Genomic DNA, 19,998 nt, shown 5'->3' with positions numbered 1-19,998 from the left:
CCGCCCTAAAAAAATAGGACATTCTCGCCACGTTCATAAAAGAGTTGACCGCGTTCCCGTGGTTCACTGTTGCTTCAAAGGGCTTCATCTTTGAGACTGGACGTGGTGAGTTGACGTTAGTCAAGAATGTCTTAAAGCAGATACACACGCCATTACCAACAACTCACTGAATTTGGACGAGGTCGTGTAATAAGGCTACGACAATCTTGATGTCCCTTCCCCACTAGTGCAGAAAGACTTGACAGGCAGCGCTGGTCACGAGAATGTACGGTCGCAAGAAGACTGGGCAGCGGATGACTCGTGGCACTACCGAGAGTGTAGACCATCACGTTGTGCATAAGGCTCCGGCTCATCGTACTGCATCTGCAGTAGCAATTTCAGCAGCAGTGGTGCTACAATGTTACAGCGAACTGCTACAAATCGATTACTTCAATAACGGCTCCAAGCCAGTCGCCCTGTAGCGTGCATTCCACTGACCCCAAACCACCACCATTTGCGACTTCAGTGGCGTCAAGCGCGAGCTAGTTGGAGGACAGGCTGGAGGTCTGTTCTGTTTTGTGATCACAGCTGGTGCTGCGACGGTGCCAGTGATGACCGGGTATTGGTCAGAACGAGGCCAGTTGAGGGCCAGCAACCAATTGGACCTACACCTGGCGTTACTGTCTGGTGTGCGATTTGTTATGCCAAGAGGAGCAGTCTCGTGATCATCCCAGGCACCGTGGCTGCAAAACCCTGTTGTAACCCAACATATTCTACAGTGTAGAGTAGATGTGTCGACATGTCACACTGGCCTGCTCGATCACCAGATCTGTCTCCAATCGTCACATACTGCACATAATCGGACAAATCAAGCGTCATCCACAAACAGCATTAACCGACCAACTGCAGACCAAGTGCAACAAGCATGGAACACCATCCCCCAGAACAACTTCTGGCACCTGTGCAACACAATGAGTGCACTTTTGCATACTCGCATTCCACAGTCTGCCGGTTACACTGGTTATTAACGTAACAGTGTTTCACATTTGAAACTGTTTATCTCGCACTTACCTTAACCTATGATCTTTCAATGTTAATATTTTACAATATATCAGACAAATTTACTCCCGTCACATTAATTTTTTTCGTGTTGTGATTTTTTTCGTCAGTTTATGTTATTGTGACCCTTCGGTTTCAGAAAGAATTCTTTGTCTTTATTGCTACATAATTCTGTCCGTAGAGGGTTGAACTCTAATTTTCCTTCCTTTCTCTCGCTTCGGGAACTGTGAACTTCACGTTTCTCTACGTGAATAGGTGCCTTCTAATTTTTAAGCCAGAAAGTATTTTATTATAAACTATGTAGATATCTACGTTTTTTATCGTATAACTGGTGCGCGCAGTTCATCCCTTCCTCTACCTAAAGTCTAATATTACACGGATTTTACTGCGCTGCATCTATACAAAATGAAGCAGATTTAGCGCATTCGGACGCCGCAGCGTGGGTACTTCCGCATAAACAGCACAAAAACGTGTTTAACAAAACATGGTCCCATACGTATTTTTAGCAGAAAATGGACGTCAGAAATGGCAGTTTGGCTGCACTAATCACATGTGCGGCCGGTATCTTCATGCAATGCTCTGTAGCTGTACTGCGCAGATGGGGGCGTAGGCTGAGTTATACGTTAGGATATTCGAGTTCCAAAGTTCGACGCCGGGGTTATCAGTATTTGGTTATGATCGCTGCCTTCGTTGCAAAAGGGTCCGGAATCGATTCCTGGTAGCTGTCCAGATTTTTCTGAGATAGGAAGGTGTGGTATGTAGGTCCACTCATCCCTTACAGGAGCTGGTGACATGCTGATAACATACACCCTGATAATGGTTCACCCCTCCTACTGCCTTGTAGGCAGCATTCGACCAGCCAGGACAGGCCTGAAAACTAATCCGCAAGAGGTGGGAAAAAAATATATTTTAAACTGCGTGATATGATGCCTTGCTTCTTATTCGTTATACAGCAATTAATGCGAATCTTATAAAAAAAACGTACAGCTGATACTAACAAAGACATAAAGAGTACAATCGTGTTATTAATTCACTTTTAAAGATGTATTTTGCTTTTAAGCTTTTAGCCCATTGCCGACCGAGTGGCCGAGCGGTTCTAGGCGGACAGTATGGAACAGTGTGACCGCTGCGGTCGCAGAGTCCCATAGTGCTCAGAGCCATTTGAGCCATTTAGCCCATTCTTTTCCACACAACTACACTAGTGGTTCCCAAACTTTTCCTCTGAAGGAGCAATTTGACAGTCCTAGCGCTTTTAACGGAACGCCCTTTTTATTCTGAAGGTTAATCAAACAAATTTTAATGTAAAAATATTGTTTTATTTAGTGATTAATTCAATTTTAAATCATAAGTAATAACAGCAATCATAATAAAATTTTAAAAAAATAATTAGATGAATTAAAATTAAAAAATTAAAATTAAAATAATAATTAAAAATAATAATTAAAATTAAAAATAATAGTTAAAACATAATTAGAAGAATTAGAATACTGTCAAAAAACCGCCATGCTATTAATAGTTTTTCGCAGAGCACTTATTCATTTCCCGCAGAACACCTGTGTTCTCGGAACACAATTTGGGAAACCCTTCCATGCGTACCGTTCGTTGTCGCCATTGCCACACATTTCTTAAGTTGTACGTCCTCCTCCCCCCCCCCCCTCCCTCCCAAACACACACGCACACACGTCTCCCTTTTCTTAACTTTGAGGAATGGGGTATGTCGACAGCGGACAGGAAAGCAAGAGAGAGTGGAGGGGTGTACTGCTTAGGAGAGAATACAATGTACATTATTTGAAATGTGTTTGAAAGTGGAATAATAAGTAAATTGCACTCTAATTTCTGTGTGACTATCAAATAATTGCGCGTTTCCTGTAAAACACCTGCTGTATAGCGACAAAGAAGCCAGAATCATATCACGCAGTCCAAAATGAAAAGAAATTACAACTGCAAATCGAAATTAAACTATCGAATTCGAGCCTTCCAAAGCAGAACTCGACGCACTGCAACAACTGCGCAGTTACAAATACACAGCATTCAATAAAGACACGTGTCGTACAAGTGTCTACGGCGGTGATAAATTGCTTTCTTTGACGTCCATTTTCTAACAAAAATATACACCCGGCAGGAAGTGGTGCTATAACATTTCGGTTGAGCACATTGAATTTAATTTGTTGTATGTTGACTTACAGCTTGAAAGGAGTCTCCTGGTGCACACTTGTATGTGGCACCCGAATATGATATGAATATTAATGTAAACTAAACTGAAACTATGATATTACAAACGATGTATGTTGTTGGTAGGCTTTATAATGCGGATCGCTGACTGCGTACGAGCGCAGAGGCAAAGATACTGCTTCTGGTCTGAGATTGTGGTGTGGGTTAAGAGAGTGCGTGGCGCACAGTTGTAGGTAGCTGTCTGTGAGGGAAAGACGATGGAATAGGCAGTTTCTGTGGTGTGCTGTGTGAAGCCACCAAGTGTTAGATTAACATAGGAATGTCGACAATGTTTAACTTGGAAGCAGAAGACTTCATGCAAGCAAGATAAAGAATAATTATGATTTTTGTTTTTGCCAGCGCGTTAATATAGATGAGTTGGCTGAAAATTTGCAACTGTTGAGTAACCCCGGAATGTACGTAAACGTTTTTGATAAAAAGGCTGGTTATATATTTCACTTTTGTAATGTTTTGAACACTTGTTAACAGAGCTATAAGTAATTTGATGATTTGCATTTATGTTGGATTAGTGAGGTTAGATAAAACTTGCTGAATAAATCTCATTTGTTTGTGGATCAATTATAAGTATAATATATTTTTCTAACCCAATGTAACTTCTGTTGTGGATGTTTTTGAAAAGAAAAACTTAACTTGCAATATGATTTTGCTAAAAAAACTCAGTGTTAGTAATGCACCATAAACAGTACCGCCTCCCTGTCCAGGTCGCATGTATTTCAAAGAAGTTGGATTTTTCATAAATGTTTTCATTTATCAGCCAAAACAGTTTCATGTGCATTTCGATGTGTTACAGCCTGCGCTGCACATCGCTGAGCAGTAGCTAGCATTTTTTATTTGTGATGTGCACAAGGACCGAAGTTATCAGTATTGAACAGGGCCAGAGGATTCTGTGCCTAAGGGGCTGAGTATATTTTGCATTAACTGTATTTCTTTATTGGTATTGGGAGTTACACTGCCCAAACTATTCGTGTAGGTTATTTGCTAACAGTTAACGCAGAGTAAGCACACCACTTGCACTTACAACACGCTACAAGATAATTCGAGTTTAGTATCGATTCCACAGTTATAATCGTAAACTTTTCTTTCTTTTTTAAAGAACGTTATAAGCTTCCTGTACACCGATGACAATGCAAGGAAAAAAGCACATAATAGATCCATTACATATACCCGAACATACAGTGTTGTCAGTCTGAAAGGCCTTTAAGGGTGTGGCATGGTATGTTGCGCTGAGAAACAAATAGTGAAAAAAAAATTCGATACGTTGCGCCACTACCGAGTTAATTCGCATTGAAGTTAGCCGACCAGGTCGTTGCGCGAGGGAATTTTGGGGCCCGCCAGGGAAGGTGTCGCCAAAGGTGTTCACCGTTTCCTTAAAATCGCACAAGAGACCGATACAAAAATTGGACGTGGGGCGATAGTAAGTATCGAACCCGAGACAAAGGCTGTGCACTCTCATGCACTGTCATCGGCACTATGTGAACAGCTGACATTAATTGTGTCTAGCGGGCCGCTTGAATCTGCGCGAGCAACGGTCTGATTGCCTAACTTCAGTGCCAAATAACTCAGAAACGGCGTAACGTACGAACATTTTTCTTATCAATTAGCCCTCAGCACAATTTAGCCTGCAACACACTTACAAGTTTTTAGAGTGCTTCTGACCACCCTATGTGAATCACAGCGACAGAGAACAATCTATCATTGGGAAAGTATAGAACGAAACCGTTCAGGATTTTTATCAATGAAATCAATGACTTGGAATAAAATAGACGGGACACTCTTTACTATCACGGTCTACAAAACGATAATCTTAGTCAAAAGCTGTACATTAATGAAGAAAACCCGAGTCTCGTGTTATTACAGAAATGAAGGGAAAAAAATGCGAAATGAGAAGTTCTGCCGGCCGGTGTGGCCGTGCGGTTCTAGGCGCTTCAGTCTGGAACCGGGTGACGGCTACGGTCGCAGGTTCGAATCCTGCCTCGGGCATGGATGTGTGTGATGTCCTTAGGTTAGTTAGGTTTAATTAGTTCTAAGTTCTAGGGGACTGATGACCACAGATGTCAAGTCCCATAGTGCTCAGAGCCATTTGAGAAGTTCTGTTTTCACAAAATAGTACGAAGTTCGGGCCCAAAAGGATCTTTGGTTGCGCGAGGGAATTCAAGCGGCCCGCCAGAGAAGGTGTCGCCAAAGGTGTTCTTCGTTTTCTTAAAATCGAACAAGAGGCCGATATACTTCTTAATCAGAACAATGCCTGTATTCACCACCTTCGGTTTATTCACAGTGCAGTTTGTTGTAGGGGCCCATTGCACATTCCCTGTGAGAACTCTTATTACACACTTCGACTTTTGTCCAAGCTATAAAACGGTGCCTAGCACAGCACCTGTCAATACCGGCAAACAGATTATATTGCCTTCGTGAAGCGAGACTTGAGCGTCCTCGATATGCGAATGTACATATTTGCACTGGTTATCTCATATGACATGTATAAGAGACGAATAACTAAATTACATCATACGTCAGTTTGCTAATACCCTACTGCGAACTCATGTTAGCTGGAATTCAGTCACAGATACAATGTTTAGTTATGTCATGTTCCGTACATCATTTCCACGATTATTTTATCGATACAAAGTGGAACAAGTCAGATTACAAGATACATATACACACACATGAATAGTGCTAATATTGATATTACTGAAATTTTTAGTTCTACACATGCAACTACATTTAGAGGTACAATTTTTTTACCAGTTCTGAAACAGAAACTCGTCCATGGAACACTTTATGTTGTTGGGCAAATGATAAAATATTTTTTTTGCTGACTAATGTAGTCCTTTTTGAGCAACTGACACCTTCAATAACGGATAAGAAAGGTCATTTTTCCCTCTAGTGTTGTACGTATGAACATCATTGTTCTTCGCGAATTGAGATGGATTATTTATAACGAATTTCATTAGCGAATGTATGTACTCTGATGGTACAATTAAAATACCTAAGCCCTTGGATAGGTGCCTACAAGAAGTCTTTGGGTGAACACCACTAATTATTCTCACTCCTCTTTTTTGTGCAATCAGTACTTTATGCCTAAGTTTTGAGTTATCCCAGGAAATTATTCCATAAGACATTATTGAGTGGAAATATGGAAAGTACGTTAGGAGGCTGATCTGTTTATTACAAAGACTAGCGATTATACGAAGAACGAAAGAAGCTGAACTTAATTGTTTGAGAAGCTCAGTAATATGCTTCTTCCAATTAAAGTTGTCATCAAAGTGAACACCCAAATATTTGGAGAAATCTACCCTGTTAACTGAGTTCTGTTCATATGCTACGTCAATTGTCGGTAAGACTCTGTTCGGTGTTCAGAACTGGATATAGTAAGTTTTTTTTAAAAAAATTACGGGAGAATCCGTTTTCTGAGAACCACTTAATAATTCTTTGAAAGACATCCTTAACAATATCTTCAGCTGCTTTTCCTGGAATGGGATTTATTATAATACTCGTGTCATCTGCAAAAAGTACTAGTTATGCTTGCTGAACGTTAAGTGAGAGGTCATTCACATGAATAAGGAACGGCTGAGGACCCAAAATTGAGCCCTGTTGGACTCCCGTTGTGATAACTCCCCATTCACTAGAATTTACCACGCTCCCAACATTACTTGTGTTATTCATCACAACTTTTTGCTTCCTGTTTATTAAGTATGAGTCATGAGGACATGTGGATTGAGCGTAACAGTTCAGTGCACAATTCTGTCTACAGATAGTCTTTAACAAATGTTCTCCCACCGATGCTGTGACCTCGCTTGTCTGTTTCACCAATCTAACAACACCAGCGTTATTTTTTTTGGGGTGAATCATTAAACAGAAGTTGTTTTCTATGGCGTGTCGGCTACGTTAAATGCCGATATCAAAGAGTGCAATCATCTCTGCATTACAGTTGTAAAAATACGTAGGCTACTGTAGACTATCATAAGTAAGGTAGACTACTGTAGTTTTCGTAGTAGTTTTGGTCAGTTAAGGTTGTACCCGCATTACATGTACATTAAGCGTGTTGCATATCTATTGGGCGTTACCTCATAACGATTGCTTTCTTTAGATATGTGATCGGTGTCTTGCTAGACGCTCTAAAAACTGGAATCGGTGAACTGTCTAGAAACTGAGTGAGGCTATATATTAGCCAGGTAACCAACAAAAACGGTTCAAATGGCTCCGAGCACTATGGGACTTAACATCTGAGGTCATCAGTCCCCTAGAACTTAGAACTACTTAAATCTAACTAACCTAAGGACATCATACACAGCCATGCCTGAGGCAGGATTCGAACCTGCGACCGTAGCGGTCGCGCGGTTCCAGACTGAAGCCCCCAGAACCCCTCGGCCACACCGGCCGGCAGGTAACCTACAAAACTTTTTTCGTACATAGTTATCCTCAACTCCAGTACATAAAAATGAACTATATTTATAATAAAACTGAAACTGTTAATGCTAATTCTGGTTTTATTCGAAAATTGTTGATTAGTAACATGAAACAAAGGAATGTTGCAATAAAAGTAAAGAGAACAATACAGATTTATCAAAAATCGTTAGAAAAAGCGATTTCCACAACAAAAGTTAAAATAAAAAATAACGCAAAATAAGAGTGTATCAAGTAGTTCGTCGACCTTATATAAAGCGTGTTTCAGTTATTCGTAAACAACTTCCGCATTTATCAATAGCAAAAAAAAAAAAAACCCTTGCCTTTCATTATGATGAAGAATCTTCTGTCGAATAGAAAATAACAATAGTTATATATTTTTTTATGTTTGTGTATGTAAACTGTACTTGTATCAGAAGTAGTTGCTTTGGTTGCATAAAAACGCAGAAGTGACGCAATCAACTAATTCTTATTGCTCATAATATGCAATTCATATTCTATAAGAATATAAAATACACAACAGACTAACACTTAATGATGTGCGATTCTAATGACGTGCAATAAAAACAACGAAACAAAAAAAGGAGAAATCGTTGGTTCCCAGTTCCTCTCCTACACATTCATTTATGTTTCTTTCCCTACCAATGTTACCAGTACTACCGGTAATACTACCATTTGTGACGTCATTCATGTAGTGTACACAAACTACCGAGCCGTAGTTTTGGTAATGTGCAACTCTACTCTGCATCGATGAGTGTAAGTCTGTATAGATGTATTGCAACTGTTATAACAGACATCATTCGCAATACACTCAGTAACAGCACACATGTTAGCCTTACGCAACAGAGGCAACTACAGTGGCTTGCAGGGTGTTACTACGATTTTTCGTGAGCTACCGGTAGTTTACTAGAACCCCGCGACAAACTACAGTGTGTGTCATCTCATATCTACTGGCAGCTTTGAAGTAATAAATATTGGTCTATTTAATAAATATGACCATCTCGTGTAGCGTAAGGCGTAGAGTACTAACTTGCAAGACAGGGAGGTGGCCTAGACCTGGATCCAATCAGCACGGTGGATTAACGACCGTGGTCTGGAACACCGACCAGCCTGAGAGTGTTTTTTAGGCGGTTTCCCACGCTCTCTTAGGTAAATGCCGCGCTGGTCTCCAGATTCCGCTTCGTTGGGAATACAATACGCAAACAGTTAAAAATACGTTAATACACAGAAAACAGTTTACACGATCCACAGAAAGTTGATGCATCCGGCTTTCCTCTATTAGGCTACCTTAACGACTGTGGCATCAGGAAGGGCGCGTTGCCGCAGAGTTAAATAATTAAATAAAATTTGGCAAGTCCTGAAAAGGCGGGCCCCGTAGTAGGCGGAATGAACACTAAGTACAAAAAAGTGTCAATGAGTCACAATTGAAATAAGTCAACCATACAAGTAACTGGATGCAACCATTTGTAAGGAAATCAAATGCAAAGCTCACTTGGGCTCCTTAATAGATAAAACAGGTGGCAGACCTCAGTTTAGTGATAGAATACCAGTGGAAAGCAATCCGTGTATACGAGAGAGCTTTACAAATCACTCGCGTGGCTCATCCTAAAATTTTGCTCAATTGTGAAGGACCCGTACCAAATAGCACAGACGGGAAATTGACGTGTACACAGGACAGAATGAATAGCCACAGCTTTGTTTGCCCCGTGGCAGAGTGTCACAGAGATGCTGAAGAAACTAAACTGGCGTAGCCTACACTTCAAGATAGACGTAATCTAATTAAAAAGTTTCTAGAGCCAACTTTAAATAATGAATCTAGAAATATACTACAGTCCCCTAAGTAACACTCCCATAGGGATCTTGAGGACAAGATTAATTGAATTACAGTGCTCAAAAAGGCATTTTAACAGTCATTCATTCGCCGCTCCAAACTCGAATGGATCGGGAGGAAGCTCTATGGCTTATACAATGGGAAGTACGGTTTGCCATGTGTTCAGTGATTTGCAGGGTATGCATGTAGAGAAATTAATAAATTTGAACTGAACGACAGCGGAGTCTGTTGTAGGGTTCTACTGCCTGTAACCTGAGATAACCATAACTATAATCGGCGATCAGCTTATAATATGCCACTGATAGACAAAAACAGCAAACAGCCCGGAATAACGAAAGGTTTTTTTACTGGATTTTGCTATCCTCAGGTTATCAGTGGCTCATGAACGTAATCAAAAAACATTTCGTTTACAAAGTGGCCAATGCGGTCACCTAAGACAATAAGCCTTGTCTTAGCAAATCCAGCAAAAAAATCTGTTACCCTGCGGCGAATTTTGCGATCTATTAGATCATACCAGATTAAAACTGGACACCGGAGAAGAAGCCCAATTGAAGTTTGACACTGTTCGAAACAAAAATTTCCTGAGGCATTACAACAGGGCGCCGAACCGAGATCCCAACCTGTGCCCTTACATATCGCAGGCTGGTTAAAAGGCAACTAATGTCGGACATGAATTGTGTGCTGCAGAGGAATCAAGCATACAACAGAAGCGCAAGCTGTGGGGAAGGATAAATCATGCAACTGTATTGCCGGTGGAGGGTGTGGAGTTCAGGTGAGAGCAAATACATTGCTGGGGAAAAGGATAACTACGACGATATTCGTTGCAGCATTCAAAGCGAACGCTGGCGTAATCTACGGATGCTCAAAGAGGCGTGGTAAATCAGAAACTGATACGTTTGCCGGTGTAGCGTGACACGGAAAAAGATTTATTTATGAGCAAACATTGGTCCTATGGTTTAGTGTGTGTGCTAACTGGACAAACAGAGGATACAGCTCTGGGCGTGGTATTTGTACCTTCAATAGCTGAATTTTTAATCACCTGTTTGCGCTGGAGGTGGGTGCCGCCGAGGGGCCCTGCAGGGGCGTCGTCGTCGTCATCGGCGTAGGAGGCGTCGACGACTGCGTCACCAGCGCCGCCAACAGCACGTGGGCAGTGCGGTGGGCGGTACCGCCTGGCCGGGGGCCGCGGGCTGACGTCAGCCCCGGAAGTGGGTGAACGTGGGTGTCGAGAGGTGGCCTCTAGCTTCGCCCGGCGTGTGGGGGGAGGGAGGGGTGGGGGTCGTCACCGCGCGACTCGACCAATCAAATCGCAGTGATTTGTCACCTGTCCGCGGACAGGCCCAACCTCCCGGCCGCCGCGTCTTCGAATTGGAGAGCGCGCAGCGCGCAACCGCCGTGGCTGCGGCGCCGCCCAGAGCGGCGGGAGGGAGACGGCGCGGGCCGCGCGAGTAGTGGGAGGGGCCGCGGAGGTGGCGCCGCGCCGCGGCCCCGCCGCGAGCACCTGCGTGCGGAGGCCGGCCGCCAGGGGCTCTGCCGGCGCCCGCCTGTCGGGGGGAATCGAGCGCGCCGCGGAGCGGCGTCAGTCGGGCGCAGGACGTCGACGAGGTCGGGTCGCCGGACAACGCGCGGAGCGCACCGCAGCAGCGCAGCAAGGCGACGACGCGCGCGACTGACAGCGGCCGGCACGTGCGCGCGGAACGGCGCTGTCAACTCCTGCGATAGGCTGAGCTGCGGACGACGCTCTGCGCGTCGCGGACGCTGCTGCTGTACCGCTGTCGCCGCCGCCGATTGCGCTTCCCCCTTTGGCTTGCGACGGCATGGCGCGACAGTGAAGGCGGCGTCGTCGTCGTCGGTTCCCTGGCGGCGAGGCTGGGCGACGAGGGCCGTCGGAGCGAGCGCAAGCGTCCGGCCTGGAAGAGAGAGTGCTGTCGCCGGGCGCAGCCGCGCCTGCCGACGCCGAGTCGCAGGCGGAGCCGGCGTGCTGCGGCGCTCTTGCATGCGGACAACAGTAAGTAGCGCCGCCAGCCCGGCTACGCCACGCCGTGCCTCGATCGACCGCCGCCTTCCCCCAGGTGTTTAGCTCTCTTGCCCGCCTACTGTGCCCACACTCGCGGTTCGCACACTGCCGACGCAGTTCGAGTGCTCCTTCGTGTAACGCCCGTCTTCCGCACAAACAGTCCCACGTGACACTTCTCGGATGACACAGCCGCCATGATCCGTATTCGTCATGACACATATTACAGCTGTCAAAAAACCTGACTTGATTCACGTGTCTGTGTTTCTGAGGGATAGACTTTCGTGCTCCGGATACTCACCTGAGCACAGATTGTTACGCCAATACGTCTAGCTTTAAGCATCTCTTGGATATCCATTGACGTATGACAACACTGAAGCAGCTAGATTACATAACATCTCTACTTGCACCGACTACAGGATCAATCTTTTTCGTTTCAAATCCAACAGCACTACTGTCGTCCTTTCCCTTGTCACTGGCCATTTACCTTCGACACCATTACCTTGCGTGCGTTCTACGACGGGGAATGACATCGATATGTCAACACTTGCCCGATAACGTGCCAGGAACGGGATAAGAGGGTGGCGTTGAGAGCCAGTGTTTTCGGAGGCGCAGATGCCGGGACGTGGCGCCTGTGTTATGGTCGAGAGAGACGGAGAGGGCAGAGGGGGCGACTGAGACGCGACGCACTGAGAGGGGGGCGGGACCGGCGCCCGGGCCCACGTGTAGACGCAGCTGCGTCGCGCGAAAACACGCACCACACCAGCGCCACGCCGGCCATAACACAGGCGCTCCGCGGCCCGAGCTCACAACACAGCTGCGCCGTATAATCGCCGCTCTGCTGTCGTACACCTCGTGCATCATCACTTTTACCTATACGGAAGCTACTTGTTATGTCAATAGCCCTATCTGCTCCAGCAGATGACGTTTAGTCGAGATGAACAAGTAGAAAGCAATGAACATATTTCCCTTCTTCAAGATAAAAAGAAATTTCTTTGGAATATAATTGTAATTTTGTTTTTTGTATACATGTCATAACGGCAAAGCACCTGCCTGAAAACCAAACACCTGTTAACCAGTGACCTTACCTATTACATTTTATTTATTCCACGTATAGAGTAAAGTAGCTAATGTTTTCACTTCAGACATAATTTCACACTTTAAGGGTATCGGTATTCCGTTTATAATTCGCTGAACAGTTACATTAACCCAAAACTGAAGGCAAATATTTTTTTAACGTTACAGAAAATAGTTTTTCATGACCTATACCGTATGATCGGCTCCAGAAAAGCAACTTTCGTATAATCAAATTCAGCTCTGTCAATACAGATATGTCTGCGTAGACAGTCATTACACTACTTCTTATCCTCTATAGGGCAGTACACAACTTTTCAAATGCCTCTTAACTCAGCATGCATATTTCCTTAGAGAACTGCACAACGTTCTAGGTGGTGCGTCGTTCACATAGCAGCAAGAACAATAAAATTATCTCTCGATTTTATGCTAAATAATCTTCGTAATTTCCTGTCAGACCTACAGAGTAATTGTATCTTTAACTGATAAACTAAAACGTAGCATAATATGACTTTTTAAATGCTCGCCGTACTTCATGAGCCCTCAATACCTAGGTGAAAACGCATCACTAGTATCTTTAATACATGAAAAAGTATTTGAGGTTAAAATGTAGGTACTTCATGTTCGACATGCTATAAATCTGGTAAACCACTTAATAAAAAGGTCTATCATACAGTAGAGTGTATGCATAGCATAAAATCATAATTTCTTCTACAGACAAAGAAATTATATTTTTACGTCTTATACCTACATTTAGAAATGGAAGTTGAGAATATTTTCACTATGCTCTTGTATATTTTTAGCGTTAGCGTCCTGTGAGGAGAGTGTCATTGCTCTCAGCAAATGCTCACGATTTCGGAAATATTTTCTTTAGAGCCTATATAAAATTACATTTTATTGTTGTAATAACGCAGAGCAATAAATATATATTTCAGTTTCTACGACCATTGTTTTTGTTTTTATTTTAATCCTATCCTATCCCAGTGTCATCAATCCCTTCATCCGCTCAAAGTTCCGGCTAAGGGGTGCACACACATGTTGTCCTGCTACCTACAAAAGTATTAAGCTATTTGCAGTAACTGACACTCCACCAAAGCGTGGGCAAGGTCGTATTTTCGCAACTTGAAAGGCACAATACACATACTCAAAACACGTGAAAGCACTCAGGAAGACAAGCCTTGGCTACAAACAGACATTGTTAGAAGTGCTGGGTTGTGCGTAACACACAAGTGTGGTTTAGTTTGACGTTGTCTTTCGATGATTAGGTCGTTAAAATATATTTGTTGTTAGCGCCTTGCTGTGCTATGTATCATAAAATACCTCTTCACATTTCTCTAAGTTCACAGAAAATTTCCCTGAGTGATATTCCTCTGATGAGAAAGTAAGAGGGTAGTTTCCAATGCGCCTGTGCAGCATTCCTGCCAGCGTTAATTTTCTGATATGATAGCATAGACTGGAAAATTTTCTGTCAGGAGAAACGAGTAACTTGATGTGTGCTGTTAATAAATTTTTCGTATTTAGTAATGAATCAATCAAAGATTGACGCCACAGTGTTTTTATTCCACTGCTAGGTAGTAGTGAGTAAGCAGTAAGACGGAACGGAAGAAGCATATTAATGTAGAGCCCTCACTTACTTTATAAACTTCTACACATTAGCCTACTTCACAAGCCGTTGTGCAAGCTTGAGTGACTATTTGCACCAGTGTCAGTTACCCTGAACATATTCTCACGAGGAGAAAAATAATTTTCAATACGCCTTCGTATAATTCCTAAACTCTCCCATGTTATTTTCATGGTTCCTACGTGAGATCGACGCTGAAGGCAGCAGAACTGATGAATAATCTGTCTGGAATACCCCTTATATACATTTAACCAATGGAGTTTCGCTTGTACGCCCCCCTCTCTTCAAAAGACTTGCTCTTAAGCTCCCTCAACGTCTCGGTTGTATTTTGTAGCAACTATAGTAAGCTGTCGCGATCCTATCACCGAGTCTCTGAATTCCTTCGATGACTGCGGATCAAGATACTAAAATAGGTGATAGCACGCGAAGTAAAATACATTTTGCTGTGTGTGTCATACTCTTATCTTCTTACTCTGCCGTGAGATTGAAGCAGCTGTATTTGTTTACTACAGCGATATGTATTTCTAAGCTATTCTATAGCACATCAGAACATTACTGAGATTTTATACACGTCACTTACAGCAGAAAACGGAGCGAAATGTGTTACATTTTTTTATCTTGATATATTGACTCTAGATTATTTTCTGTAAATAGATATTATGGTTTCAAGAGCGCAAAAGTGCGATTAAAAATTAAATAAATAAATAAATGTATATCGTTCCAGTTCTGTAAATATCTCGTTAGATAAAATGACGACTGTCAACGTTAAAGCAAAACACTCGCCTCGTTCCAGAAGATTCAATGTTAACGCACTCTGTTTCGTTATCTTGATCCTTTTATAAGGTATCAGAGATGTTCACAACTGTACTCACATTAAATATCGTGAAAAGTTGTTGATCTAAGTTAGGGGCTCCCAAATTTTTCCTCTTAGGAAGCACTTTGAGAAGCCTGGTATTTTGATAGTTGATTATTTTGAAGGTTAATAAAATTTTTAAAAATGAGAAAAATTTGTTTCATTCTGTGATTACTTCAGTTTAAAATGTAACTAGTAACACATAAATCATAATAAAAAAATTTAAAAAAAGAGAAAATGTCGAAGAAAACCGCGTTATAAATAGAATTCCGCGGAGAACATATTCACTTACCGCGGAACACCAGCGTTCTACAGAACACAGTTTGGGAAGCCTAATCTAAGTCATGAGGCGACCGTTGGTACTTCAATAGTGAATTATATGTACACAGCGTTAACACATTCGTCTTTGAACTAGTTTGATAGAAAGATGCAAGATAAATCAACTGATAAAACGAAACTGTATGCAAACGTTGGGTATCAGAATAGACTTGATGTGTTTCCTACGTGAACACGTCGTGGAAAAAGCAGTTTTAATCTCATAGTTTTCTGCCTAAACTGCACTGTGACATCAGGATCCTTGTTTGTACGTACTGACAGGGGAAAACGTTGACCGTCCGTTCAGTGTTCAAATCCGTCCAGTCACTCATCAGTAACACATATTATGTTTCCACAAAAACTGCTCATTCAAAATTCTAAATCTTACACGTACGAGATCCTTTTTGAAAACCATTTTATACATTAAAAACTAGCTGTTCTAACTAAGAAACAGAACTTGGCCTTAAGTATCTCCAATTAAAAAAACTATAACACAGAAAATCTCTTAGACTCGTTGCTTAGCCTGTATTATGGATTGTACAAGGAGCTAATTTCTTTATTTCACGATTCATCCTACTACCATGTCAGGCTTAAGTGATTCATCGTAGAGATATTAGTAGACTGTGAAAAATTATGTAGCTTGAGTTAACGGCGATAATTAATGGTGTAGTGCTCTGGCGCCGGGTAAATTTCGTTATAACTGTTAAAAATAGCAACAAATGTTAGTTTCCTACCGAGAAACAAAATGGACGTAAATAATAAAATAATTTGCAATCAAGAAGAATCGAAGAAAGAACAGTTTCAATTTAATAATAGTAATAATAATTACGTAGTAATTACTGAATCTGTTGCTTCATATTGGAAAAGAAGTTTTATTTTATACAGATTGCTTTATCTCTTTGGCTTTGGAACATTTCGGTATTTTTGTTTTCAAAATCGCCTGTAATTCAAAAACAATTTTTGAGCAGTATTTTGGTGTAATCCAAACCTTTCACTACCATCTTTGTAGAGATTTGTTGCGCATCTGGTCCCAGGAAATTTAAGATGAAGCGACTGTAATACTATCTTCCGTACGCTCTCTTCTGTGCCATCTGCTTGTCATAAACCAACATGTCTAGCTATCATCTTTGGCTGCAAGTCTAACAGATACAGACTAGTTCGTTCCTAGAAACATTTCCAGTTTGCAGAGAATATCTACATAGCATATCGGGGAATTATGTTAGGTGTTTACATAACTTCTTCTATGGATTTGTTTAAGCGGGCCAAATCTTAAGTGCATCGTCGAAAGACTGTGGCATATTTATTTATTTGTTCTATATGCGACAGCATTTCAGTAGCTATATCCGTTCTGTTAAAGAGTTGGATGCAGTAGTTGTCCTGATGCAAAAGAACAAGTCGCTTAACTACCACATTTCTATAGTTGTAAATTTACAGCTTTGGAAACGTCGTAACGAAAGGAATTGTTCTTTAGCTCCAGGGTCCCCAAAGCGTTGAAAATGCAGCCGACACAAACGGTGTATTGATGAGGACACAAATACACACATTACGCCAACTGCAGGCGGTTGGAAACCCGAAACGCCTTTTGCCATAAATAAAGCTACATGAAAAGTGGCAGGGTACTTTGTTTCCTCAACGAAGATATTAGATACTTGGAGAAAGTCTATTTCGAAAATTCCAAATCACCATGTGGCCAACCAGATGAAGGATTTCCATTGTTTCACCAAATAACTGAAGACCAAAGTCGCACTGATTCTTTTTCACGCTTTCACCTTGCCCTAACCAAGTTTGTCTTCCGTCTCTAATCAACATTCAACTTTTTTGTTGCGTCTCTGATGAGCAGTCCGTAGGCGGGACGTTAATCACTGGTTATAGTACGTTCTATACTAGTATTTGCTATTTATCGCTTTATTATAAACTAAATTGAAAAGTGTAATTTGAAAGGAATAATATTTGATGTCAAGTAAAACAACTTGCCTGATTAAAAGGAGCACAACTGACGAAAAACAGAGTTGGCCCATGAATTTTCTTTTTACTGCTCATTATCACTTAGTAGGACGCTCGAAAAATGCTTGTGGAGTATAGTGTGCCAGTACTTCGATTTAGCTGCTATACTTTTACCGCATTAGAAATGAAGTGGGAGTGCAGTTCAAGTTGCTCGGAGCGGTGAACGTTCGTTTGGCAACTACAGCATCCGCAATTCAGAGAATTTTTCCATCGTGTAGGGCAGAACAGACGCCCCGGCAGCGAAGGCTTATGCTCGGATGAATATTCATGGTATATTAAATTGCGGCGCGTCCGCTCAAGAAGACGGTTTTTAATCTGCTGTGAATGTTTATTTCAGAGAAGTCTCGAATACTAGGTGAAATTTCTAAGTTGGTTTGACAGTATTTCTCAGACTACTAGAAACACGATGAAAATGGTGGTGCTTGGTAGCTTATTTTTGCACATATACAATGTCAGCCCGAGCAACACTGCCAAATTTTCGGAGAATTTTCAGGAATATTTGCTGAGTATTTTGCCATCAGGCACCTGTGGCCACCACTGGCTCGTTACGGAGTAACAATGTAAGTATGTTTCACTCGGTTTGATTCTACAATTTCTCCAGGTGTATTTTATGACGAAATAAATCTCGGGTGAGATATGAGTGTGCATAGGACACAATATTTCGGCAATAGACCACGTTGCCATCATCAGGTACGCTGATGTACTGCGAATCAGCACACCTGATGATGGCAACGTGGTCGAATGGTTCAAATGGCTCTGAGCACTATGCGACTTAACATCTGTGGTCATCAGTCGCCTAGAACTTAGAACTACTTAAACCTAACACATCCATGCCCGAGGCAGGATTTGAACCTGCGACCGTAGCAGTCGCGCGGTTGCGGACTGAGCGCCTAGAACCGCGAGACGCAACGTGGTCGATTGCCGAAATAAATGTCCTATGCACACTCATACCAAGCTGTTCACCTGAGATTTATTTCAATCGGTTTGTCACCACAGTTATCTTTATTTCTGTGAAACTTCATTAACAACAGTAAAAAAACTGTAATATATAATCACCGAAAAGTACAACACAAGACGCGACATGCTCCAGTTTGTCGTAGACGCCTGTGCACAGGTGCAAAACTGCTGTGGTGTGTTTACCGCTGTTGCATAAACAACTCACAAGGACACCGTGCGAATTTCCCTCCACCGATTTGATTTATACTGATTGGGTGTGTAGCGAACGACTAGAACTTCAAGATATGGAAACAGGAAGACTCAATTCTCAACCGATTACGAGAAGATCGGGTTAGAACATTTTAGGCGTCTTCTAAACGTTGTAGGGTCGCTAGTATTCAAGGAATTCACAGCGGAGCGTTTAGTTTCACAAACTCGATAACTCTGTATCGAATATCCCCGCTGGCAACATTTTTTTTTACTCCAACGTAATTCTAACAATAAAATTATTATGACTGTCCAAATTGTAAATATTTAATTTTCATTTAATATTTTACTAATATTGATTCCGAAAAAAAAATTATTAAGGATACTGGAAATTAAAAAAAATATATACACACAAGAACTTTCAATCCAATCAGTACAGCCACTTTATCTATATTACTGAACATAGATTTGTGACAAGTATAATATGTAACATATGAAGTATTGCAGGAGTCAGGATGATACTGATCGTAGAAACATGTAAAGCAATAATTATACGACATGCATCAAATGTGATAAACGTCGAATTTTTTCATGTGCTTGGATATCTCAACGTGTCTGTTGCAAAATAATTTCGCTGCGTACCATAAGCATATCATCGAATGCTGATGCAGTTGGCTAAAAAAAAAAAGCTATCGGTAGTGAGATTCGAACCAGAAACCTCCGATTATGAAACTAAGTGCCTACTCCCTCTGCTGCGGCCTCTTAGCAGACGAAACGACAGAATCAAGTACGAGTTGTGTGGGAAATGCAACGGGACAGTTTTGTATCTAGCAAAGTTTTTATTTCATTTATTTATTTTTGAAACAAGGACTTGAAAGTAGTTGCCTTCGGCAGTTACATACTAGCGGTATCGTTCGTTCCCAGTCTTCTTCACAGCGCTGAAAGGCTTCAGCTAGTAGGTAGGGCCTTCAACATATCGGTCACATTCTTTTGAATGTTCTCCACAGTCCCAGTATGAAAACCTTTGAAGGCTTTTCCAATTTCAGTAGAAGAAAAAAGTCACCAGGACGCAGATAAGATGAATAGGGGGAGGGGCTGTGAATCAAAAGGAATGCGTTTTGAGGTCAAAAATTCTGTACTATGAAGCGGGACATCGTCATGATGCAACATCCGTTGCCTACAAGCTCTGGTCTCACTCAATTCGCCTTTTTCCTGAGCCTTTGAAGGACATTTTTGTAAAATATTTGGTTGAGACGTATCCTGAAGGAACAGTCTTACAAGAGCACGCACACATTGAACGCTTTCGTAGGTGGGCTTTACTATTGTCGACAGCAAATACCGCTCTTGAGTGGATGGAATAAATTTGCTTCCAAACAAGAAACGCAGCGCCTACCGTCTACATTTTTACTGTTGTGCTGATATTTTTAGTGCCATGCAAATACAATGGTGAATGTGGGTAAGAAATAAAA

At 42.0% G+C, this 19,998-nt stretch overlaps 1 protein-coding gene across 1 annotated transcript; it reads right to left on the bottom strand.

Moving 5' to 3' along the window:
* Nucleotides 1-10,825: 10,825 nt before the first annotated feature.
* On the bottom strand, nt 10,826-11,503 carry LOC126273275 (serine/arginine repetitive matrix protein 1-like). Its single transcript, XM_049976819.1, has one exon. The coding sequence runs from the start codon at nt 11,501-11,503 to the stop codon at nt 10,826-10,828; it is 678 nt and encodes a 225-aa protein (XP_049832776.1).
* Nucleotides 11,504-19,998: the final 8,495 nt, after the last annotated feature.

Source organism: Schistocerca gregaria, chromosome 5 (assembly GCF_023897955.1).
Source record: "Schistocerca gregaria isolate iqSchGreg1 chromosome 5, iqSchGreg1.2, whole genome shotgun sequence".
In the NCBI taxonomy this organism is placed as follows: domain Eukaryota; kingdom Metazoa; phylum Arthropoda; class Insecta; order Orthoptera; family Acrididae; genus Schistocerca; species Schistocerca gregaria.
The sequence above is the reverse complement of the archived record's forward strand: the minus strand, read 5'-3'. Positions and strand labels throughout refer to the sequence as shown.